At 40.1% G+C, this 26,659-nt stretch overlaps 1 protein-coding gene across 1 annotated transcript in view; it reads right to left on the bottom strand.

The window, feature by feature from the left end:
• Positions 1-26,659, bottom strand: part of LOC127573747 (regulator of microtubule dynamics protein 3-like) — a 232,083-nt gene that overhangs the window by 187,549 nt on the left and 17,875 nt on the right. The window contains exons 3-5 of the mRNA XM_052026311.1: positions 22,775-22,921; positions 2,876-3,071; positions 170-272 (exon numbers count right to left, since the gene is read on the bottom strand). Of these exons, the coding sequence (XP_051882271.1) occupies positions 170-272; positions 2,876-3,071; positions 22,775-22,921 (446 nt within the window). The remainder of the gene's footprint in view (positions 1-169; positions 273-2,875; positions 3,072-22,774; positions 22,922-26,659) is intronic.

Genomic DNA, 26,659 nt, shown 5'->3' with positions numbered 1-26,659 from the left:
GTTTCTCTCAGGCTTAAGATGATAACCTGCCTAGATTCCTCAGGCCCAGATTGTCCTGACAGCATAGATACAGCTCAGCTATTCCATTTTTTTTTTGATTAGCTGAATTACCAAAGGCGGCTTCTTAGAATTCCTTCTAACTAGATGCAGTGTCAGTCAACTAACTCACCCAGGTCTAAATAGGATATCTTTTCACTTTCATTTTTAGACATCTCTTCCATGTCAAAGTATGCTCGAGCCAGTCGCCAGCAGAAGTTTGGCTTCAAATTGTACTGCAAATAAAGAAAGGACATACAATTATTTTTAAACAACACATTTGACATTAACATTAACCAAACCTAAGCTGCTAGAGAATAGTACTAACTCTTCAGCTCCAAAGAAGTTCATTGTCCAATGACAATGATTTTTCGATTGTATCGACAGACTTTAATAGATCTGAATTTCACAAATCAGCAGGTTTCAGTTGTTGACTAGGTCAAAGAGTGGTAATGGCTTTGCTTATTGGTCATTGCTTGGTCATTGGTCATTGCTTAATGACCATTAGAGACACAAGAGACAAGATTAAAATCAGCCAACAGACCAACCACCTGCATCTCACAGGCAGGAATTGCACCAATAACATGTAAAATTATATAGCTGACAACTCATTACCCAATAGCATTGAGAGGCAAAATCAGATGGAAGCAAGTTTGTTTTTCTAGCATAATTAATTGATTGCCCCCAGTTCCATGAACTTCAATTCCATAGAGTTTTATGGAACAAATATCATACTACATAATTTTATTTGATGTAGGATAACAGATTGCCAACAATGAATTACAAATTAATGGCTGTGCAATATTGAAAGATCCAGAAAAACTGAATTGACAATTCCTGTTGAATTATATTCTACGGAGTACTGGAGTTCAGCTTATATTTATCAAAATAAACTACAGTTACAGCAATTCTGAAATAAAAACAAAGTACTGGAAAACAGCCAATTTTATGAAGGGAAAAAGAGTTGATGCTTAAAACTGGAAAGTAGAGTCAGTAAATAACAAATTTGTGATGAGACAGAGTACAGGAGGAATTATAAGCCAAAGTGAATAATGCAATGGAAAAGGAGCAGCAATGGGGGAAATAATGAACAACAGATTCATCCAGAAAAGATCTAAATGACGTCAGCAAAACCATTACCACTCCTGCTGGCCACGAAAATAAGAAAGGCAGTTAAGATCTGCAAATGTTGAACTCAAAATTGTTTTATATACTTAATCTGAAAAGGAGATGCTATTTTTTCAGTGTCCATTGAGGTTCACTCTTTAGGTGCTCAAGACGTAAAAATGGAAGTAGAATGGAGAATTAAGGTGGCAAGCAACTGGAACTTTAGGTCTACTTTTATCATTTTTGTGTAGTGTCATAGGCATGCTTGACTTTCAATAAAGATAGTAAACACTTATGATACATTGTCCTCCCACATTTTGGAACTAAGCATAAGGCAAAAGGCAAGAAGGAACATGATCTTAACAAAAAAATAAAGCATTTGCAAGATAAATGCATAAACTCCACTCCAGAGACATTAACATCACGAAAGATCATACTGTAGTCTGATGCTCACAACCATCAAGTAATGAAATCATAAGCATTACAAACCAGGTAGTTCCTTTTAGGTCAAGCATGACATCTAGCACAAGTCAGAAATCTAGAACAGATATCCCATTCATCCTCTCAGCCAGACAATTGGAAGACAGAGTCTTCTATTGAAGAATGAAATACATTTAATATAAAAATACATTCATAAAAAGCCTTCATCCACCTCCTCCCCCAAGGCTCCTGAACTAGAAAAATCAGCTGGGATTCAAGACAAATCACTATCTAAGGGACTTCAACTACAAATTTGCAAATTGATGAAAGAAATTAGGGCAGGACAAAATTGAAATAAACCTCATCACCAATAGTGCATGAGGTCTATGACATTAGGGCATGACAATCCAAACAAGATACCAGAGGACTTCTTCCATGTCCTGCACTATATAGCAACAAAAGCCAACAACTTCTGGGGATAAAGTGGAAAAGAGAATGCCAATGCAGAACTACAATTTAAATAGTTTTCATAAAACATGCAGCAACAATCTAATCAAGAATTCTGTATATATCCTCCCTTAGGAGCAAAGGCAAAGGTATAAGATTTATGGAAAATTTTCAATTACCTTCTCTATTTTTAGCTCCTTCATTCTACTCACTCTCATTCCCAGTATGCTGTAGATTTTGTGCCATGGTGCTATGCTGTCACCATCAATCAAGACAAAGCATAGTTCTGCATTGACATTGAACATATCTCTTTGCATCAGGTTATTTACAAACTAGATAGCAATAATCTTGAGATGGTGATTACTATTACAAACTGAACCTTTACCCAATAATGGTAAAAATCCAAAAATGACCACAAACTGGCTTATCTTATTAGAATACAATTTGAATACCAAGTTGCTAGTATTGTTAGAGCAATATTTGCTCATTTTGTCACCTGGGATCAATTGTTACTAAGGGCACAATATCTGCATTAACTTGCATATTCCTGCAATAGCAACCAGCAGTGCATTATAATGAAACACAGTGAGAATAAAGATTTTTTAAAAATGTCATTCTCAATCCCAATCACTATTTAGTCCCTTCTGCCAGCAAGTGTGTTCCTCCATTGCTGATCATAATTTAATTCATAGTTGTGTATCAGCAATACTTGATTAATTGCCAAGCAGGGCAATTCAGTCATAAATACAAAGACAATACAATAAGTATCAACCGGAATGTCCCATCTTTTTGGTCAAAGGAGGAAAAGTTCCGATTGACCAGTTGAGGAAAGAAAATTTGAAGGTAGGGTAAAAAAAATACTTACAGTGGATTTTTTATTCAAGAGCAGCTTAAATCCTTTTGCCTTGTCCTTATTTGTGCTTTCATGCAAGTTATCTGCTATACTTAAAAGTTGAGAGAACTCATCCACCTTTTCAGAAGATACTCTTGGATCAGATGGATCTTTTTGATCTGCTGCTTTACCATATTCATAATCGGAATCTCCATTAGCCGTAGTATACCTGGAGAGAATGAAGAAGAATTACGGAGTAAGGAATACAACAATGCTCCCTTTTGTTGGTGCCTATGCCACCCTTCCTCCTGATGGTATCCAAAATTTGAAACTCGAGAGTTAGGTGATGCTAATGAGAAGGCAGAAGTAAATTCATAGCAAACAGCAGAACCTGCAATAGTAACTAACAATATAACTAAATGAGGAAAATGATCTGCAACTTGGAGGTGATCGTGTCCTATGGTGCTCTCAAACTAGGGGGCACTGATTGCGGGTTTAGGTGGGATTGTTCAAGAACCCCTGATGAATTGTTACACTACCTCTGTAAACAGTGCACATCGCAGTCACAGTTTAGCAACTTGGAAGGAATGGGGGCTTAAGCAGTAGAAGAGGTGCAGATCCAATGGACTGCTTCATCCTGGATTCAAGTGTTGCTTGTGGAAGCAGTTTAATATTCCATTACACTCTGACATGCTCTGTAGATGGAGGAGAGTCTTTGGGGAATCAGAAGGCAATTACAATAGAACACAGTCTCACACCTTGTCCCCCCCTTGGTTCAGTCCCTTCCTACCCATGTCTATGACACTTTGCACATTCTCCATCACTTCCACAACTTTCAGATCCCCGGCCCTCACCGCCTCAATTTCACCATGGATGTCGAGTCTCTGTACACTTCTCTCCCCCATCAGGAAGGCCTGAAGGCTCTCAGTTTCTTTCTCGATAACGGACACAAGCAGTTCCCCTCCACCACCACCCTCCTCCGTCTGCCGGAACTGGTACTCACCCTTAACAACTTCTCTTTCAGCTCCTCCCACTTTCTCCAAACTAAAGGTGCAGCCATGGGTACTTGCATAGGCCCCAGCTATGCCTACCTCTTTGTCGGCTATGTGGAACAGTCCATGTTCCAAGCCTACACTGGTAATGCCCCCCAATTCTTCTCCGCTACATTGACGACTGCATTGGGGCTGCTTCCTGCACCTGTGCTGAGGTCATGAATTTCATCAACTTTGCCTCCAACTTTCACCCTGCCCTCAGATTCACTTGGTCCACCTCCGACACCTTTCTCCCCTTTCTGGATCTCTCAGTCTCCATCTTCGGAGACAGATTAACCACAGACATCTTCTACAAACCCACTGACTCCCACAGTTACCTTGACTACACCTCTTCCCACCCTGTCACTTGTAAGGACACCATCCCCTTCTCCCAGTTCCTCTACCGCATCTGTTCCCATGATGAGGCTTTCCATTCTAGGACATCAGAGATGCCCTCTTTTTTCAGTAACCAGGGTTTCCCTTCCATCACCATCAATGCTGCCCTTACCTGCACCTCCTCCACTGCCCTCACCCCGGACATAGCAGGGACAGGGTACCCCTTGTCCTCACCTACCACCCCACATCCAACATATCATTCTCCGCCACCTCCAACAGGATCCGACCACCCGGCACATCTTCCCCTCCCCCCCTCTCTCTGCTTTCTGCAGGGATCGCTCTCTCCATGACTCCCTTGTCCACTCATCCCTCCCCATTGATAACCCCCCTGGCACTTATGCCTGTAAATGCACCAAGTGCTACACCTGTCCCTACACCTCCTCCCTCACCATCATTCAGGGTCCCAGACAATCCTTCCAGGTGAGGCAATGCTTCACCTGCAAGTCCGAGGATGTAATTTATTGCATCTGGTGTGGCCTCCTCTACATCGGTGAGACCTGACACAGATTGGGTGACTACTTCAGCAAGCACCTTCGCTATCCGCTGCAACAGCCAGGACCTCCCGGTGGCCCCCACTTCAATTCCACATCCCATTCCCATAATGACATGTCTATCCATGGCCTCCTCTACTACCACGTTGAGGACGGACGCAGGATGGAGGAACACCTCATATTCCGCTTGGGAGTCTTCAACCTAATGGCTTCAACATCGATTTCTCTAACTTCCAGTAACCCCACTCCTTTGTCTTCCCTCATTCCTGTGACTCCCTTCCCCCACCTTGATGACCTGCTCATCTCCTCTCCTCCATCTTTTATTCCATGGTCCACTGCCCTCTCCTACCGGATTCCTTCTTCTTCAGCCCTTTGCCTCTTCTACCTATCACCTCTCAGCTTATGACACCGCCCCCCCCCCCACCTTCCCTCTCTCTCCTGGACTCGCCTATCACCTGAACTCACCTATCACCTGCCTGCATGTGCTCCTCCCCCTACCTTCTTATTATGGCTTCTGCCCTCTTCCTTTCCAGTCCTGATGAAACATCAACTGTTTATTTCCCTCCATAGATGCTGCCTGATCTGCTGAGTTCCTCCAGTACTTTTGTGTAATGCTCCAGATTCCAGCATCTGCAGAATTTCTTGTGTCTCACACCTTTAACAGACACTGCATTTGTTTGACTAACCTATTTCAAACCTAGATGTTGTTGGATTTTATTTCATGTAGAAATGGGTTGCTTTATTGTCTGATGAATTGATCAGCACAGTCCCAATATTGTACGAAGAATGGGTTTAAGATCATTAATGAATTAACTGAATAAAATAGTGGCTAAAACTGCAAATACCTTGCATCAATGCCCAACGGCTGAGATAATTGGCTTCTTAACAATTACAGATGTAATGCCAGGTATGACTCCATCCAGTGAGAATCTCATTTATGTATTATGTGGGCTCTCTGGTGTCTAACACTGTCAAATTCTACCTTAGCATTAAGGGCAGCAACAGTAATCTCAGTTCTGAAGTTACCTATGAAACAAGACAGAAGTTGGAGAGTAGAGGTTGCAAAAGAGCTGATTGCCAATCCTGTAACTCCAGGGAGTCGAGCAGGAAAGATATACTTCTGTGGACTTCACAGCACTTAGGCTCAGAAGTTGTTATGGTAGGAAAGTTATTGGAAAAATAACTTTGATCAATGTAATCCACATGGACTTTAGTAAGGCCATTGACAAGGTACCACATGAAATAATGGTTCCAAAAGGTGAGGACTGATAGAATCCAAGGCAAGTTGGCAAATTTGATCCAACGTTGGCCTGGTAATAGGAGACAGTCATTGTTTTGTGATTGAAAGCATGTGACCAGTGGTATATCACTGGAACCCTTACCAATTTGGATATGAATGTAGGAGGTATGATTTGTAAGTTTGCAGATGACACAATGATTGGAGGTGTTGATGATAATGAGGAGGATAGTCTTAGGTTACAGAATGATATTGATCTGCTGTTAAGTTGGGCAGAGCAATGGTTGATTGAAGTTAACCTTACCAAGTGTGAGATGATGCATTTTGGGAGGTCTAATAAGCGTAGAGCACACACCACGAATGGTAGAGCCCAAGGGAGTATCAAGGAAGAGAGGGGCCTTCGTGTACAAGTTCACAGATTTCTAAAGGTGGCAGCTCAAGTAGATAATGTAGTGAAGGAGGCCGATGAAATGCTGGCCTTCATTAGCTGTGGCATAGAATATAACAGCATGGAGCTCATGATACAAGAATTTAAAGTTTAGTTCAGGCAACACTTGGAGTACTGTGTATAGTTCCTGTAGCCACATTATAGTAAAGGCTGCTATTGCACTTGAGAGGAAGTAAAGGAGATTTATCAAGAGGTTGCCTGGGATGGAACACTTCAGTTATAAGAGACAAGTCTGGATAGACTGGGTTTGTTTACCTTGGAGTGAAGGAGGCCGATGGGGGACATGATAGAGGTGTACATAATTAAGAGAAGCATAGATAGGGTGAATAGTGAGAAACTTTTTCCCATAATGGAGATGTCTAAAACCAGAGGACATAGGTTTAAGGTGAGGAGTAAGTGGGTTAGAAGAGATCTTCAGAAAATTATTTTCATCCAGGGATACATTGCAATCTGGAATGCACTGCCTGAGAAAATGGTGGATGCAGGTAATCTCACAACATTTAAAAAGTGTCTGGATGAGCACTTGAAATGCCAAGGCATAGAAAGGCTGGTAAATAGGATTAGTTACGATGGATGCTTGATGGTCAGCATAGACATGGTGGGCTAAGGCATGTTTTTGTGCTAGGACTCTGAAATCCAACTGGTGAGAAGCACAGCAAGCCAAAAGATTTCACTTAAAGCACGGCAAGTACAAGTTATTTTTCTTTTTTTTTTAACTGAGCTTATCTAAAAATATTTAACTTTCTATAATTGTTTTTCTAGTCTTTGTCCTTTATTTACATTTGATGAATTGTAATTGCTTTTGAGCACTTGAATGCTAGGACAGTCACAGATGTTTTTTCTCTCCTTGATAGGTGGAATCCTGGGGTTACGGCTCAATCGGTTCTCAAATAATTCGGGAGTGGACGCTGCTAGTTTTGATTGGAAGATTCCCATACTGCACCTGGCCATGTAAATCAGCTAGAAATCAGCATGCCAGTGGAAAACTTCATCTGGAAACCCATTCCATGTAAATACAGATTTTAAGGATAGATGGCAGTTGAATTTGGGCAGTTCACCAGTCAGCAATCAGACCCCACAAAATTTTGTGGCTCAAATCAAAGGTGGAATACTCAAAAATTCATTAGATAATAATTTTCCATATATTCGACAAATAGACATGTATAAGCACTCAGTTTTGGTTTAATCTTCTATTATCTGCATACTTGCATGGTGCCAGTCATGCACTGGGGCACTCATCTCCCCTTGCACCTCAGAGCTCTCATCATTTGGATGATATGCTTATTTATTTTTCCTGACAAAATGGACAATTTCTCATTTTGCCACATTATACTCCATTACCCACTCATTTAGCCCATCTATATTCTTTTGCAGCCTCGTAAATGATTTTCCAACCTATCTTGATGTCAAAACTCTCTTGTACACACCAGAAATTTACTACCTACCAGAAAGCTTACTAGTCTGCTTATCCTAATCAACATAACAATTAGGAGCCCCATTAAAACCATCCATTACTACATCCTTCTCCCACACCGACATGTCTGTCCATGGCCCCCTCTGCTGCCCAAGCTGATGCTACATGCAGATTGGAGGAACAGCACCTCATATTTTGCCTTGGTAGTTTCCAACCTGATGGCATGAACATCAATTTCTCTAACTTCCGGTAACCACACCTCTCTGTTCACCTGCCCCGCGCCCACCCCGCCCCCCAACCACCCCCCTCCCCATTTTTCCTTACCAGCCCATCACCCCTTCTCTTTCCCCTCCCCCGCCCTCTCAATCTGCCCATCACCCAGTCATTCCTTCCTCCAGTTCCCCTCCTTCCCTTTATTCCATGGTCCATTGTCCTCTCCTATTAGATTCCATCTTCTTCAGCCCTTTGTCACTTCCACCTATCAATTCCCAGCTTCTTACATTATTCACACTGTTCCCCTCTCTCACCTGCTTCTTATCCCCCCTCACACCTGGATCCACCTATCACCCACCAGCTCTTGATCCACTCCTTCCCCCCCACCTTTTTTTTATACTGGCCATCTTCCCTCTTTCTTTCCAATCCTGACGAAGGGTCTCGACCCAAAACATCGACTGTCCATTTCGCTCCACAGATGCTGCCTGACCTGCTGAGTTCCTCCAGCATTTTCTGTATTACTAAATCCTTGTTTATTCTTTAATTTATGCCATTTGCCTCTTCACAATCAGGGCTCAATAAACAACACAGAGAAGACTCTTAAATCCTTTGTTTTTAATTCTACACAAAAAGACACCACTGCCTACTTATCTATTCTTTATACTGAAGTGTTCCATTGAAATGATTTCATCTTTAATCACTAAGATTTCTCTTTTATCATTTTCCCTCTATTTTTCCAGTAATTCTTATGACCTGGTACATTTAATTCCTAATCCAGGCCACTCTTATAGCTATATTTCAAGCTGGCTCTTATGTCATATCCTCCAAGTTGAATTTACACCTGATTCTCATTTCAATTTTTTTTCTACTGTACTACATGCATTTGTACACAAGACCCTTATTTGGGCCATGCAATCCAACCTACCTTGCGGCTCTAATATTAAACTCGAGCATTTCATTTTTCTATCTTGGCTTAATTATCTTACATTCTTCAACTTTCCCTTTACCCATAGTAGCTAACAAACCATTTCTATATTAATCAATTCCCTTTTTTGTTTTAGAACTATTATTAATGCTATGTTTTACAGAGTACACCAGCATCACTCCAACAATGTTCACCGCCATAATCTGAATATCGCCATGCCAATTTCCTCATGGCTCAAGTAACAAACCAGAATCTATAGTTTTTAAAGTTGTTTAATATTTGCCCTAGTTTTTGGTTCTTGTCAGTAAGTATTCACCTTCCAGTTCTTTCCCATGTTCTTCACCCCAACTTAGTAGGTTTCTCATTCTCTAAGCCACTTTAAGATATTCCTCATCCTGGCATTAGGTAATCCATGTACATGGGACTCTCCATCCTGCTTACAAAGAATGCATCTATTTTGCAAATTATAGAATCACTCATACTACTCTCCCTGCCTCCTCCCCACACTGCACAGCCTTTTGCTCCAAAGTGTCAGGTCCATCCAGTATTCGAGCTGACCTTTTGACAGCCTTTATCCTTATGAACACATTGTGACTGATGGATTGCATCATTTCCTGTGAATCCTTATTCTTCACTGCTGCTTCCTCTTACTCTGTGCAGTAACGGTGAAACTTGTGGATTGTTATAAAAGCCCACCTAATTTTGACCTAGAAAAAGTCAATACTGGTGGAGATAAGAGACAACTCAGCACAACTCAACAGAAAATTAATCAAAAAATAAGAAAAGTGTCTGGCAAAGGTTTTATAATAATTGCAAAGGGACATTAAACTTGCTAGAATGATTCAGGGGATGAGTGCATAGAAAGAACTTGGAACAGCTTTCTAGAACAATGTGTCATGAAATCAACCGGAGAACAGGCTGACCTGGACTTATCTTGGCTAATGAGATAATAATGAGTAAAAAATCTCATAATAACAGATCTTCTAAGTAAAAGTGCTAACTACATGACAATTCTTTTATACAGTTTCAAAGAGAGATGCCAGAAATTATAGTCTTGATATTAAATAATGCCAGTTTTCTAGTTATAAGGATTGCATTGGTCTAGGTGGATTGGGACATTCAATTAAAAGGTTTCCCAGTAGAAAACATTTGAAAATTCTGAACTAATATATCTTTGACTATGAAATAAAAACTCGATGAAAAAGTGATCCATCTGAGGCTAACTAAAGAGTTTAAGGGTAGTAATAGATTGCAAAGATGTTTCTAATATCGGCAAGAGAATAGTAACCCTGAAGATGGAGTAATTAACAATAACAGTTGACAAAGAGAATGACAAAGGAGATGATACATTATGAAAATAAATTAGAAAATTAGAAAATAAAATCATTAATTGTTTCTACACAATATGCAAAGAAAAAGAAAATAATTGACAAAACAACAGAAATTATATCATAAACTCATTGAGGCATTAACATCGATGCATTTCTCTTCACTCCAGAAGGCACAATAAACAACAGAAATGGAAGAGAAACAAGACTGAATGACAATAGGAGCTTAAGGAAAAAGTATTGGACAAATTAAAGAGATTAAAACCAAATAAATTCTCAAGATTTGACAGCTTGCATCCCAGGGATCTGAAAGAGGTGGATACAGAGGAAGTGATGATCGTCTAAAATGGAGAAATCCCAGCAAATTGGAAGGGAACAAATGTAACAAAACTACAAGGAAGATAGGGAAAAAAAGTGAACTGCAGAACAACTGGCACTGCATTTGTTGTTTCCAAAGTGCTGAAGTGCATCATTAAGCATATAATCTAAATATGTTATGGTGCAGACAAGATTTGTCAAGATGGCATTTGTCAAACTAATAGATTTTCAAGATGCAACTGGCAGAGTAGGTAAGGGGGACAAAGTAGATATCTGGATATTAATAATATAAAGCTAGGTGGGAAAGTGAGATGTGAGGAAAACCAAAAAGTCCACAAAGGGATATAGACAAATAAGATGTTGTGGAAGAGTATCATAAGGGAAAATGTGGAGAGTTATTCCCCAAAGCGGAAAGAATAGCAAAACAATGTCATTTAAAAATCAGCTGGAAACTTGTAAATAATGTACAGAGAAATCATGGATGGTTGATTCAAGACATGTCAGAGGTAAAAGCACATTGACCACTAGCATGGAGTTGGAGTACAAAGTTTTGCTGTAATTACACAGGGCTTTAGCAAGACCATATTTGAAATACTGAGTTAATTTTTGTTCCACTTATCTAGATAAATACATACTGTATGTACATTGCTATCAGTGTAGTACAGATACACTAGAATGATTCTTGTCCTAAGACAGGCAAGCGCTGAAGTTTGAAAGAATGAGAACTGATAATGAGATACAAAGGATTCTGAGAGGGATTGACAGGTAGGTGTCAAGTGGCTCTTTCCTCCAGTTGGATAGTTCAGAACTATCCTGTTGGAGAAAAGAGTCTCAATTTTTATATCCTCAGAGGGTTGTGTATGCTCATTTAATCTGGTTAGGCTGGGAATAGTATATTTTTGGAAACTAGGGGAATATGAGAAAATGGGGATCAAATAGGAAAATGGAAGATAATTCATAACCTTATTGAAAGGTGGAGCAGGCTCAAGAAGCCATACAACCTACTCCAGCTTCCATTTCTTCTGTTATATTCCTGTCTTTCAGAGAAGGAAATATGACATCCTTATAGGTCTGGCTTATAAGTGATTCCAGACCCAGCAATGTGGTTAACTCTTAACTCCCCTCTGAAACACCAAGTTTCTAGTTTAGGATCAGAGATGGGGAATAAATGCTGCCTTGCCAAAAAGAATCTCAACTTCAGATAATAGTTTGCTTATTGTGAGATTATGAGAGCAGGAAATCAGTATTCAAAACATGATTTTCAAAACAAAAATCATCATTCTTAGCAAAAACAGATTCATGTAAAACAGGATGAGAATTGATTTCCACCTGTGTCTTAAAAATATCAGTCAATCACTACTGAAAAACCATAAGACATAGAAGCAGAATTAGGCCATTTGGCCCATTGAGTCTGCTCCACCATTTGATCATGGCTGATTTATTTTTCCCTCTCAACCCCATTCTCTTGCCTTCTCCCCGTAACCTTTGACATCCTTACGAATCAAGAATCTATCAACCTCTGCTTTAAATATACCCAATGACTTGGCCTCCACAGCTGTGTGGCAATGACTTCCACAGGTTCACCAGCCCCTGGCTAAAGGAATTCCTCATCTCTGTTCTAAGGAGACCTCCATCTATTCTGAGGCTGTGCCCTCTGGTTCTAGACTCTCCCATTACTGGAAACATCCTCCCCACGTCCACTCTATCCAGGCCTTTCAATATTCAGTAGGTTTCAATGAGATCCCCCCTCATCCTTCTAAACTCCAGCGAGTACAGGCCCAGAACCGTCAAATGCTCCTCATGTGTTAACCCTTTCATTCCGAGGATCATTCTCATAAACCTCCTCTGGACTCTCTCCAATGCCAGCACATCCTTAGATTTGGGGCCCAAAACTGCTCACAATACTCCAAATATGGTCTGACCAATGCCTTATTAAAGCCTCGGCATTATATCCTTGCTTTTATATTCTAGTCCTCTCGAAATGAATGCTAAAATTGCATTTGCCTTCCTTACTACCGATTCAGCCTGCAAGTTAATCATTAGGGAATCCTACACTAAGGCTCCCAAATCCTTTTGTACCTCTGATTTCTGAATTTGTTCCCCATTTAGAAAATAGTCTACGCCTTTAGTCCTTCTACCAAAGTGTATGATCATACACTTCTCAACGCTGTATTCCATCTGCCATTTCTTTGCCCATTCTCCCAACCTGTCCAAGTCCTTCTGCAGATTCCCTGCTTCTTCAACACTACCTGCCCCTCCACCTATCTCTGTATCATCCACAAACTTGGCCACAAAGCCATCAATTCTGTCATACAGATCATTAACGTATAACGTGAAAAGTAGAAAACTCAACACCGACCCCTGTGGAACACCACTAGTCACCGGCAGCCAACCAGAAAAGGCCGCCTTTATTCCCATTCTTTGCCTTCTGCCAATCTTCTATCCATGCTAGTACCTCTCCTGTAATACCATGGGCTCCTATCTTGTTTAGCAGCTTATGTGCAGCACCTTCTCAAAGGCCTTCTGAAAATCCTTTGTCTATCCTGCCTGTTTCTTCCTCAAAGAATTCCAACAAATATGCCAGGCAAGATTTCCCCTTAAGGAAACCATGCTGACTTCAGCCTATTTTATTGCATGCTTTCAAGTACCCTGAAACCTCATCCTTAATAATGGACTCTAATATCTTATTAACCACTGAAGTCAGGCTAACTGGCCTATAATTTCCTGTCTTTTGCCTCCCTCCCTTCTTAAAGAGTGGAGTGACATTTGCGATTTTCCAGTCCTCCGGAACCATTCCTAAATCTAGTGATTCTTGAAAGATCAAACTAATACCACCACAATCTCTTCAGCTACGTCTTTCAGAACTCTGGGGTGTAGTCTATCTGATCCAGGTGACTTATCTACCTTCAGACTTTTCAGCCTCCCAAGCATCTTCTCCTTATTAATAGCGACTACATTCACTGCTGCCCCTTGACTCTCTTGAATTTCTGGCATGTTGCTGATGTCTTCCACAGTGAAGACTGACGCAAAATACTTATTCAGTTCGTCCGCCATTTCATTGTTCCCCATTACTACCTCTCCAGCGTCATTTTCCAGCAGTCCAATATCCACTCCTGCCTCTCTTTTACTCTGAAAAAACTTTTGGTATCCTCTATTATATTACTGACTAGTTTACTTTCATATTTCACCCTTTCTCCCCTTTTTGCTTTTGTAGTTGCCTTCTGTTGGTTTTAAAAACTTCCCAATCCTCGAGCTTCCCACTGATTTTTGCAATATTATTTGCCCTCTCTTTTGCTTTTATGCTATCTTTGACTTCCCTTGTCTGCCACAGTTGCCTCATCCTCCCTTTAGAATGCTTCTTCTTTGGGACAAACTGATCCTGCGTCTTCTGAATTACTCCCAGAAACTCCTGCCATTGCTGCTCTACTGTCATCCCTGCAAGGGTCACTTTCCAATCATCTTTGGCCAGCTTCTTTCTCATGCCTCTGTAGTTACCTTTACTCAACTGTCATACCGATACATTTGATTTTACCTTCTCCCTTTCAAACTGCAGGGTGAATTCTATCATATTATGGTCACTACCTCTTAAGGGTTCCTTTACCTTAAGCGCCCTAATCAAATCTGGTTCGTTGCACAACACCAAATCCAGAATTGCCTTTTCCTTAGTGTGCTCGACCACAAGCTCCTCTAAAAAGCCATCTCGTAGACAATCTACAAATTCCTTCTCTTGGGATCCAGTACCAACCTGATTTTCTCAATCTACCTGCATATTGAAATTCCCTCTGACCACCGTAACATTGCCCTTGTTATGTGCCTTTTCTATCTCCTGTTGTAATTTGTACCCCATATCCTGACTACCATTCAGAGGCCTGTATACAACTCCCATCAGGATCTTTTTACCCTTGTGGTTTCTTAACTCTACACACAAGGCTTCTACATCTTCTAATCCTATGTCACTTCTTGCTAAGGATTTGATTTCATTTTTCACCAACAGAGCCACCCCTCTGCCTGTCTTTTCAATAGGATGTGTATCCTTGGATGTTTAGCTCCCAGCTGTGATCTTCTTTCAACCAACGACTCTGTGATGCCCACAATGTCATACCTGCCAATTTCTAACTGCGCTATAAGCTCACCTACCTTATTTCGTATACTGTGCACATTCAAATATAACACCTTCAGTCCTGTATTCACCACCCTTCTTCTCAAATTTGTCTCTATGTTGCCTGAAGTTAAATTCTTATCCCTCTCTATACTTTGTCTTATTCTTTATTCTGGGGAGTTCAGTAACCTCTCCTGCACTCTCCTTCCCTTTTACTTTATCCATACTTTTCCAATCTGTTGAATCCACCTCCTACTATTTAACTTAAAGCCCTATCCACTGCCCTAGTTATGCAATTTGCTAGGACCCTGGTCTCAGCATGGATCAGGTGGAGCCTGTCCCATTGGAACAGATTCCCTCCTTCCCCAATACTGGTGCCAATGTCCCATGAATTCAAATCCACTTCTCCCACACCAATCTTTGAGCCACACATTTAACTCTCTGATCTTATTTACCTTGTGCCAATTTGTACGCGGCTCAGGTAGTAATCCAGAGGTTATTACCTTTTTGGTTCTGCTTTTTAATTTAGTCCCTAGCTGCTCAAGCTCCCTCAGCAGAACTTCTTTCCTTGTTCTACCTATGTTGTTGGTACCCACATGGGCCACAACAACTGGATCTTTCCCTTCCCATTCCAAATTCCTCTGCAGGTCAGATGAGTTGTCCTGAACCCAGGCACTAGCAGGCAACACAGCTTTTGGGACTCTCAATCCTTGCAATAAAGAATTGTGTCTATTCACCTGACTACACTATCCCCAATTACAACTACATTTCTTCACTATATGATACTTTCAATAGATCCTTAGTATGCCACCATTAAACTTTATCACATTCATTTGCTCTCTTCCAGTGAGAAAGCTAAGAAGTGATTTTAAATGTATTTTTTTTAAATCTGTAAGGTTTTGATACAATAATTAGGGGGAAAAAAATCACTTCACTTCCTAATGGGATGTGAATGATATATGCAGCTCAGACACACATCCTGCTCTGTATCCATATAATCTTGATTTCTTTTCCATTTGAATCTGTTATAAAAACCAAAATGACTAATTTGCACAAATTGTAAATCACAGAATCATAGAGACAAGCACTTTTGGTCCACCTCTTCCATGCCAACTGTGATGTCCATCTACATTAAGTCCCATTTGCCCACATTAGGCCCATATCCCTCCATGCCTTTCCTGTCCAAGTACTTTAAAACATTGTAATTGTATCTGCCTCCACCATCTTCTCTAGTAGTTTGTTCCAGATAACCACCACCCAGTGTGTGAAAAACATCCTTCAGATCGCCTTTAAATTTCTCCCCTTTCATCTTAAACCTGTGGTCCCCAATTCCAGACTCCCATGGGCTTGAAAAATGATTTTGACTATCCTATCTACGTGCCTCATAATTTTTATAAACCTCTAAGATCTCCCCTCAGTCTCCTACATCCCAGCAAGAATAAACCCACCCTATCCAAATCTCTCCTTATAACTGTGGCCCTCCATACCAGGTAACATGCTGGTAAATCCCTTCTCAACTCTATTCCTATTACATCTTTCCTGTAATGAGGCAACCAGAACTGTACACAATACTCTAAGCATGGTCTAACCAATGATAGGTACAGCTGCAAGATGACATCCTAACTCTTATATCTCAGCCTATGAAGGCAAGTATACCAAATGCTGTTTTTCACTATCCTTTCCCACCTGCATCATCACTTTCAAGGAGTTATAGACTTGCACCTCAAGGTCACTCTGAACATCAATGCTCCTAAGGTCTCTACCATTTACACTACATGTCCTACCAGAATGTGACTTGCCAAAGTGCATTACCTCACAATTATCTGGATTAAATTCCATCTGCCGCCACTCTGCCCAACTTTCCAGATGATCTATGTCCTGCTGTATCTTTAAACAACCTTCTTTATTATCTATGACTCCACCAATTTTTGTCTTGTCTACAAACAAACTAATCATACCACTTACATTCTCAACCAAGTCATTTATACATACAGGTTGAAACACTAGTCTGGGATTCTGCAGTCTGGCAACTCCCGTGGTCCAGCAGGTTTTGAATCTGTATTACAGATCTCTACTAATTACTTAATCCTAAAATCTAAAATTAACTGAGATCTATACTAATCTGTGGCTAATTAACCTACTAATGTAACTTTTGCAATCTTAGCCAACAGTGATCTCAGCTGACAGCACTTCTGACTTCTTGGAACCTTTATGTGATCCAGGGAATATCTATAATTGAAAAGCACATTTCTCCTGCTCAGAGAAAGATGATCCAGGGCTATTTTTGTGGTGCAACACCAGTCAGGTCTCAAGGGTGCCAAACTATAGTGTTTCAACCTGTACAATAGACAACAAGGTCCCAGCACTAATCACTGTGGTACTCCATTTGTTATAGACTTCCAGTCAGAAAAACACCCATCCACTACTACCCTCTGCCTCCTATCACCAAGCCAGTTTTGGATCTAGTTTGCCAACATGCTTAAGATCCCTTGTGTCTTAACTTAAGTCATTGGACAAAATCTTAAACACTTCCTATTTCAAGTTACACAAACCACAAGCACTGGAAGCAAATGACAACAATTCCTTCCCGCTCCACAAAGAGTTCCCAATCTGTCCAAATTCTCTACTTCAGACTGTTTAAATGCACTCTGAACAACAGCAAAAACTGCTTTGTTGCCAGGAATGATATAGCTCTTGGCGCTTAATAAAGACTCTCTCTTCAGAGAAACTCAGTTAAGAAGTAGTTTGAGTCTGCTAATGATTAATCTTTAGTTTTTTTCCACAATTTTTACATTTCCAAGTTAAATACTAAATGTTAAACTCAGATCTATTCACTTATTAGCTAATTCACACTTAGATCAAATTCTCAACTTCATGCTATTTAAGATCATTTATATAAATACTATATACAGTCAAGGATATGCAGAATCAAAGTTTACAGCAGGAAATCAGATGAATCTGACCAACAATCTGTGTCAGAACAAACCAAATTCCTGAAGTCATGGTCTCTTTTTGGAAATGAACACTGTCCTACTTCAAAAGTTTATCTATTCAGGTCCTTTAAAGATGCTTCAACTATGTCAGAGCTATTCACCATCAACAAGTATCAGTGCAAAGAAATCTATCTTAACCTCTTTCTCTCTGACAATTTCACTTAATGGCCTTTGGTAACTGACATTTCAGAGGAAGAGGTCTTTCCCCAATAATTGTAGCAAAACCTTACAAATTAATAAAAACATTTAAAATAACTTTTTAGACATCTCATCATGAAAGAGAACAAATTAATGTTTTATAGTTGAATGCTTCCACCATTAAATATTCATTGATAACATTCTGTAATGTTTTTCAGTAGTGATTGACTGAGATATTTAATGCACAGACATTAATTCTCATCCTGTTTTTCAAAGTTAGGGAGGATATTCTCAATTCTTGGTTTTGAAAATTATGTTTTGCATATAGATTTCCTGCTTTCATAACCTCACAATAACCAAACTATTATCCAAAGTTAATAGAAAAAAAAGTAATTAGAAATACAAGACTGCACTACATCAACAGCTTCCTATGGGTAAAGGCAGGAAAATTCAATGATTCCCTCTTGTTCTCAATTTCCTACAAACAGAACATACATAACAATTGCAAAAGTGGATGGACTACAACAGATAGGTCAACAGGATAATATAACTACTGATGGGAGTCAGCTACCAATGCCAAATAAAAGATAAAAAAGCCCTCTACAGTGCATTTTATTTTGCTCTTGATGCTGCAGGCACCATTGTTTCTGTTTGGTGCACGTTATCCTTTTTATTGATGGCACAAACAATGTGCTGCTTTGCTGAGAAGCAGCATTAAACTATTAGATGGTTATATGTATATAATTGACCAGAGTTCCTCCTCAGTCAACTGTAAAAAGCTACAATGGTGAGAATATTTTGCATTAGTATACATTAAAAGCACTAAAGACATCCAAAGTTAATATCAGCATTGATGTTAAGTAAAGCTAAAATTATAGAGGGAAACTAATTGAACAGAATACCCCAATTTTTCATTTTGTTTTCAAGTATGATCCAGTCTAAATTCATTGATTAATTTTTCCCCTGTAATCAATCATTCTGCATCCAGTTAACTTTATTTTGTCGATTGCACTCCATCCATTAACTCTTTAATAGAATCCCATTCTTATCATCTGATGTTTCCCACCTGTGGAAGGTGGACAAACCAGGAGTGGATCTTCAGTTCATATACTTCCTGTATGTAAGATTAGCATTTTGGACCAGGCATAGATTAAAACAAAAAAAAAATCACACACAAAATATAATTTTCATTGGCATAAGTGGGCCCTATGCATGTAGCCAAATTTAGTTTTATGCCCTGGTGGCAAACTGAAGACCTGCCCCCACATTTATCAAAGCAGGACTTAGACTGTTCATGGTTAATATGAATCGCATCTGATCCTCAGGTACTGATCTGGTTCAAACTAGAGTAAGAAATCATTCTTTTCCTCTTGTTTTCTATACTCCCTCTCCTGCAGATATTGACTCAGTTGCTAGCACAAAAGATTGCCAAGCATCTTGCCAAAGCTGAGACTGATCATATCAGCATTTGGTTCATCAAAAGGTTATTGGTCTGTGTTCCAAACTGAAACTATGGGTGGATTTCTTCTACCAATTGTTCTGTCTCAGATATCGAACCTGGAACTTAAGTAATACTTATGGCCTTGAACCAAGTTATGTAGTGATTTATTACTAATGATTCAGAGTTTGAACTGATTGCAAGTTTTAAGGCATTTCAGTAGCTCTTGCAGCACTGTGTTAATTCAACTCGTTAAAACTCACTCAGTAACAAAGTAATTCAATTAGATCTTAGCAACTAATGAATAGTAATCAAATCATTCTGTTTATCATTTAATCACCAAGTTAGCTAAGCCAGCTGTTTTCTATGTGGCTAACCAACTTAAATTAAACCCATTTAAATCCCTTTCAAGATGTGAACAAAAAGCCAAGTATCAGCTAGAATGGTGCTTACTCACTGCGCAATAACCCTTAAACGCAAACTCTTACAAGGATCTAATTGAAATGATAAAAAGTAAAACTATCACTCAGAAGATTGCAAATTCAAAATATGTGAGGGTGAGGGTGGGGGTGGGGGCAGAAGGTTGAAAGTGGAGTTAGTGGGCACATCTATCCATAAGTAGAACCTCCATGTGCACCTTATGTTACTCTAGTACCAAATATGGAAATGTTCTGCCAATGCAAACAAAATTGATTTCACAATGAAAGACATCAGTAAAATCATCACTAGTTGCTTGCAGACTCTTGATGGATTAGCACCACCAACATTCCGGCTGACAGCTGTGGCCAATCTGGAAAAAGAAACCACAGGATGCAAGATACCCCCTACATTGGCACAATCCTGAGGGGTCTTAATATGTTTCTTATTTTTTTTCTTATATTTCATTATGACATAGGGAAGGCTATTACGGCCCATGAAGTTGATGCCAACTTGCAGAGCAATCCCATTGCCCCACTAATTTTCCTGCAACCTGTTTTCCCCACATTCCCATTAACTCCCTCCAGATTTTACCACTCACTTACACAGTAGGAACAATTTACCATATGCAATTAACCTACCAACCTGCACATCTTTGGAATGTGGGAGGAAACCGCAGCACCAAGAAAAAATCCATACAGTCACAGGGAGCATGCACAAACTCCACACATACAACACTGGACGTCAGGATTGAACCCAAGTCGCTGAAGCAAGTCTGGTTGTTGTGCCATTGTGTCATCCTTGTGGGATAATCTTGAACGGGGTGGGGGGGGGGGGGGGGGGGAGGTGGTTGGCAGGGTCACCATTTTAGAAACAAAAGGTTACCCATTTAAAATGAAGAGGTGAAAGTTTTGCAACTCATCCCAGAGAGTTTTTCTTACGTCTCAGGAGGTTGAGACTCTTTGGAACTTTCTTTCTCAAAGTGTAGTAGAAGCAGTGTCATTGAATATTTTTATAGCAGGGTAAGCTCGAAACTAAGCAAGGGGAGTGAAAGGCACCAGAGTAGCCAGAAATGTGTTGGTTACAATCAGATCAACCATGATCTTATTGAATGGTACACAGGCTAAAAGGGGCTGACTTCACCTCTGAATAAGATAACTTTATTAGTCACATGTATATCGAAACACACAGTGAAATGCATCTTTTGCATAGAGTGTTCTGGGGGCAGCCCGCAAGTGTCGCCACGCTTCCGGCGCCAACATAGCATGCCCACAAGTTCCTAACCCGTACGTCTTTGGAATGTGGGAGAAAACCGGAACACCTGGAGGAAACCCACACAGACACAAGGAGAACATACAAACTCCTTAGACAGTGGCCGGAATTGAACCCGGGTTGCTGGCACTGTAAAGTGTTACGCTAACCGCTACACTACCGTGTAGTGTAGCAAATATGTATGCTCTTCTGCAGAAAAATGCTTGAAAAAATGCCTGGAATTTCACAGGAGCTTACTCACAACGATGCAAGTAGCTAGCATTACCCCTACAACCACCAGTGGGGAATTGTGACAAGTGCAACTTGGAGTCTTTGCCAATGGGGCCAGCATGGATGTCAAAGGCAACCAAAGAGAGGCAGAAGTATAGCAGAACCGCTTCTCTGCCCCCACCCCCCCCAACCACAGAGGCTTCAAATGCCTCTGTACCCAAGTCCATTGGTCAAGATCCAATACCTGCAATTATAGTGAGAGGAAGACTGTGCACCATTTTTGGTCTGTAAAACAGAGTGTGCAACATTATAGCCTGGAATCTTGCCAAGAACAACACTAGAGCTTTGCATTGTTCCCATCAATGGGAAGATCGCTGTCTTCGGTGGATGGACACAAGATGATCATTCCTGCCTTCTATCCTTTTCAAGATCTTCCCTTCATAATTTCCTGTCTCCACCAGCCATCACCTCCCCAACTGCATTTCATCAAACTTTTTCCACCAATTCTACTTAGTTCAAATCCACTTAGGCTTCATTAAAACTCTAACATCTTCTGATTCTAATGAAAAGTCATTGACCTGAATAATGCCTTCTTCTCTCCAGAGTTTCCTAACCCTAATTAGAGTCACTCCAAGAGACTGGACCATCGGAACTTCTGACTTCATCACTTGACCATGTGTTTCCTGATCACATGATTAAATATTTAGCCCATTTCTTTGAAATAAAGTTTAATTCTCTACCTTAGTACCCACATGTGAAGAATCTACAGCTTAGTAACTCCATTCAAGGGCCTTCCATTTCCATCCTCTATTTCCTCTTCTAAGGAGCATTGGACGAAAAAGTAATCTTTCACTATTTAACTACTGCATCATCTCCATTTTCATTCACCCTTTCCTCATTACCCCATTTTCAGTGTTGCTCTTTCACCTCAGCAGCACTTTCCAGTACTAACCCCATATCCCTCTATTCTCTTAATATCCAAAAACCTATGATCTTGTCTTGAACATATTTAACAACTAACCTTCCACAGTTCATTTAGGTAGAGGTTTCCAAAGATTCACTACTGTCTGGATGAAGTAATTCCTTCTTAACTGGGTACTGAGTGACCAATCCCTTATTTTGAGTTCGTGACCCTGGTTCTAGACATTTCAGACATGCGAAACATCATACCTGCATCTACCTTGTCAAATCCCATGAGAGATCGCTGGAAATACTCAGCAAGTAAGGCAACATCAGTGTAGAGATAAAGTTAACATTTCAGGTCAATGATCAAGTTCTGATGAAAGCTCATTGACCTGAAACATGAACTCTCTCTCTCTCCCCAGATGCTGCCTGATCTGCCAAAAATTTCCAGTCTTCTACTTTTATTTCAAATATCTCACTAGTGATCAGGCTGAAGAAAGTAGTGTAAACATTATGATGCTCAAAACCCCTAATATTTATAGTATATGGCCTAAGAATACCAAATAATATTTCTGAGTAATTTTGCATTTCTCAGTCCATTAACTTGAGATGCACATACAGCACCACCTTTGATCACAATTCAGTGCAGTACTCTACTCACCCTCCTTCGCTCTCTGTTTCAGCATTGCTCTTAGTCCCAGTGCTGGCTGTGAAATATATGGAGTTTGATTCAACAGAATTACTTCTTTCTCTGCTAGGTCCTGCTTTCTTCTTCCCTGGTACTTTATGGCATCGCTCTAAACTTGACCTTTGTTAAACAGAACTTAACTTAGTACATAATTTTCTTTTTATACATTAATATCCTACATAAGATCCTATACAATACTGAAAAGGAAACTTCCTATCTTATTCCAGCAAGAGTCTTAACTTCCCAATGATGACTGAGTTGCTATTTAGGAGAAAGAAAAAGAACATAATGGGAACTTTGTTAGAAATAGCTTTCACTTAATTAAACTATAGCAACCGAAGTGTTGAACTTTCTTCTTTCTATCTAACTTTCAGTCATGTAAAAGACAGTCAAACAACATTAAACTACATGACACCCTTCAACCTGATTTTTTTAAAATTGCAAGTTATTCAATATTTCATGATGGAAATATGAGTGTTTAAATTCACCAAGTGCGTTTCTGTCAAATATTATATAAGAGACCTTAAATACTATTCCCTCTTGCACTTTGAGTTTATTAAATAGTGTGATACTGTGACCAGATTTAAAACACCACAGAGTGTTCTTAATTTTTCTTTGTTTGAACATTGCCAATCCCTATTGTGTTTGAAATGTAAAAGCAAGCCATTGCTAATGGCTCAACACACAAAGCCCTGGAGGAATTCAGTGGGTCAGGCAGCACCTATGGAGGGAAGTGGACAGTCAACGTTTTGGATCGAGACCCTTCTTCTGGATACTGGTCAATGTTTCGGGTCAAGACCCTTCTTCTGGTCACTGGCCCAGATGAAGGGTCTTGACCTGAAACTTCGACTACACATTTCCCTCCATGGTTGCTGCCTGACTTGCTGAGTTTCTCCAGCACTTCGTGTGTTGCTCCAGATTCCAGCACCTGAAATTCTTGTGATCCATTGCTAATGGCTGCCCATTTATAAAAACACAAAGAAAATGGTCTGGATATAGGCTAAGGCACAGAATTTACCTCAGCAACAGAGTATAAAACATCAGGAGTGTGTTAAATGCATCATATGCTTAAAATGTCATCTACGATGAAACAAATTTAAAAATTACACTAATTTGACAAACTAATTTAATACAGCACTGAAAATGAGCTCAGCACTGGATGTAAAGTTGGAAGAGGAAAAAGAGGTGGAGATGTGCTGGCAGAAGGTGCTGATAGCAGGCAGTTGGACTTTAAAATGCAAACATCTATATATTCATATTGGTTTATTCACAACCATTTTGGAGGACAAAACAATCTTGGCAACTCTTTTGACAGCAGTGGCTGAGCTCAGCAATCAAATATCCACTTGGAAACTGATTTTTGGTGCAGTGGAACTTATAATTTGTACATCAATGTCAGATGAGTGAAAGAAGCAATTGTTATCCCCCAAGTTACAGAGCATAACCTTGCTTGGAACACACTTCCCCTACTGTTTCCAGACAGATCCCAAATTGCTTTCTCTCTTAATTTCCACAATCTGGATCCAATCTCTAGTTCAAAACACAAGGGAGCCTGTCGCAGGCAATATTTGAAAATGCAGCTGCACAAACCAGAAGCCAGCAGAATCCTTCACCTGAGTTAGTTATTGAAAGCAAGGGTAGGGAATTTAAACAAAAGAAAATGTTTTATTTAAATTATCTACCTAACATTGCACCCCTTCCCATTTATTTATCAAGATGCTGTGCTGAAAAGTGAGGATAATGGATGTTCTAGCAAGAATGAGGAACTGAAGGAACTAAGTATTGGTCAAAAATAGTACTGGAGAAGCTGGTGAGCTTGAAAGCTGAAATGTTCCAAGAACCTAATAATTTATATTCCAGGGTTTTGAAAGAGGTGACTTTAGAGATAGAGGATGCTTTGGTTATCATCTTGCAAAGTTCTATAGATTCTGCAATTGTTCCTGTGGATTGGAGGACAGCAAATGTGATCCTACTATTTTAAAAAGGAAGGAAGGAAATAGGGAATTATCAACCTGTTAGCTTACTGTCAGTAGTAGGGAAAATGCATGAATCTATAATGGAGGAGGTAATCAAAGAACACTTTGAAAAGAATAACAGAATTGTGCAGAGTCAACACAGACTTATGAAAGGAAAATCATGTTTGAGTACTCTGCTGGAATTCTTTGAGCATGTGACTCAGAATAGATAAGGGGGAACCAATGGATGTGGTGTATTTGGAAGGCTTTCTAGAAGGTCTTACAGGGGAGGTTGGTTCACAAGGTTTGGGCACATGGAACTGGAGGTAATGTACTGACATGCACTAAGATTTGGTCATCTGACAGAAAGCAAAGAGTGGGATTACATGGATCTTTCTCAAGTTGGCAGGATACTGACTAATGGGGTACTGCAGGGATCAGTGTCTGGGCCCCAGCTATTCGCAATCTATATCAATAATTTGGCTGAAGGGATGAAACATCATATTTCCAAGAACCCCAACAATACTAAACTAAATAGAATTCTAAGTATGGAGAAAGATGTAAAGAAAATATAGGCAAACTGAGTGAGTGGGTGAGAATATGTCTATTGGAATATAATGAGGAACAATCTGAGGTTATCCATTTTGGTTCATATAACAGAAAAGCAGGATATTTATTAAAGAGTGAGAATGGATAGTGTTGATATTCAAAGTTCCCCTACTGAGGCTCAGTTGATCTTGTTTCTGGAGTACAGTCACCATAGGTTGAATGGTTCCCCATTAATTCTGAAGATTAGCTCCACACCCATTGGAAGTTTGTTGCGATAAGAAAGGTTGAGAAAACTGTGGGGGGGGGGGGGGGGGGGATGCGGGGAGCTGATGCAGCTTTGTCCAACATTGGTCCTCATTGAGATTGGTTCTGCTGTAGATCATGATTTGTATAAAATGGAAAAGAATTTCTTTGGGCAGCCAAATTTGAATGTGTTCCATTGTCCCTCCCGAGTGATAGAATCTAAAACTTTTCCTTTGACATATGATTGGACTTCCAATCCAGGAATACCTTAGGTCTGTTAATTAGCTTCTCTATCAGCTGATCATTCTCATTGAACCAGTCCTGTTCTGCTTGGTAGAAAAGCTGAGAGTCTCTTCATAAATTCCAAATATAGCAGGCTTCAGGCCAGCCCCTGATGACTGAGAATTGACAAGTTGTCTCTAAGGCACTGTCTGAATAGGGGTCCCTTTGTAGGGTTCTTGAGAGCTACAACATTGCGACAGCACTTCTGTTGACACTGATGTCTTGGGGTCATGTTGATAATAGAGCAGATTAGGCAACGTTTAATCCAGAAGCCAACACAACCATCAGGATGGATATGTTGCAGACATCTTTGCAGTCTGTGACTCAGAAGATGATGTAATCTCACAGACAGTGATTGGACTAGTGGTGTTAACACACCTTCTTGTGCTTGTCCATCTGACAAGACAAGGTGCTTGTTATAACAAGGCTGTCCTCCAAGTATTTTGTAAAGAGGAGGACCCTGCTAATGTTAGCCTTCCTGACCCCTTCCTTGTTAATCACACTGTAGAGAATTGCCTCCCTTCCCACGATGGCTTTGAAGTTGCCCAAGAGGATCAATGTGTCTTCCTGAGATATGGAGCACAACTTTTTCCCCTAAGTTGAAGTAGGTCTGAAGTTTGCTGAGTTACAGCATATGGACTGATATGCAAAGCATATGTGTTCCATTTTGGATTACCCTAATCCTAACTCTACAATCACACAGTGTTCACTAATTTCACAGGGGAAATTGTCAGTATGCTGTATAAGCTTATTCTTGTACAAAAACTGTTGAGATGTTGTACAAGCTTCACTCTGTGAAGATGATATTCCTCCTCTAGTTTGCACCTCC

This window comes from Pristis pectinata, chromosome 1 (genome assembly GCF_009764475.1).
Source record: "Pristis pectinata isolate sPriPec2 chromosome 1, sPriPec2.1.pri, whole genome shotgun sequence".
In the NCBI taxonomy this organism is placed as follows: Eukaryota; Metazoa; Chordata; class Chondrichthyes; order Rhinopristiformes; family Pristidae; genus Pristis; species Pristis pectinata.
Note: the sequence above shows the minus strand (reverse complement) of the source record. Positions and strands in the feature narration are given on the sequence as shown.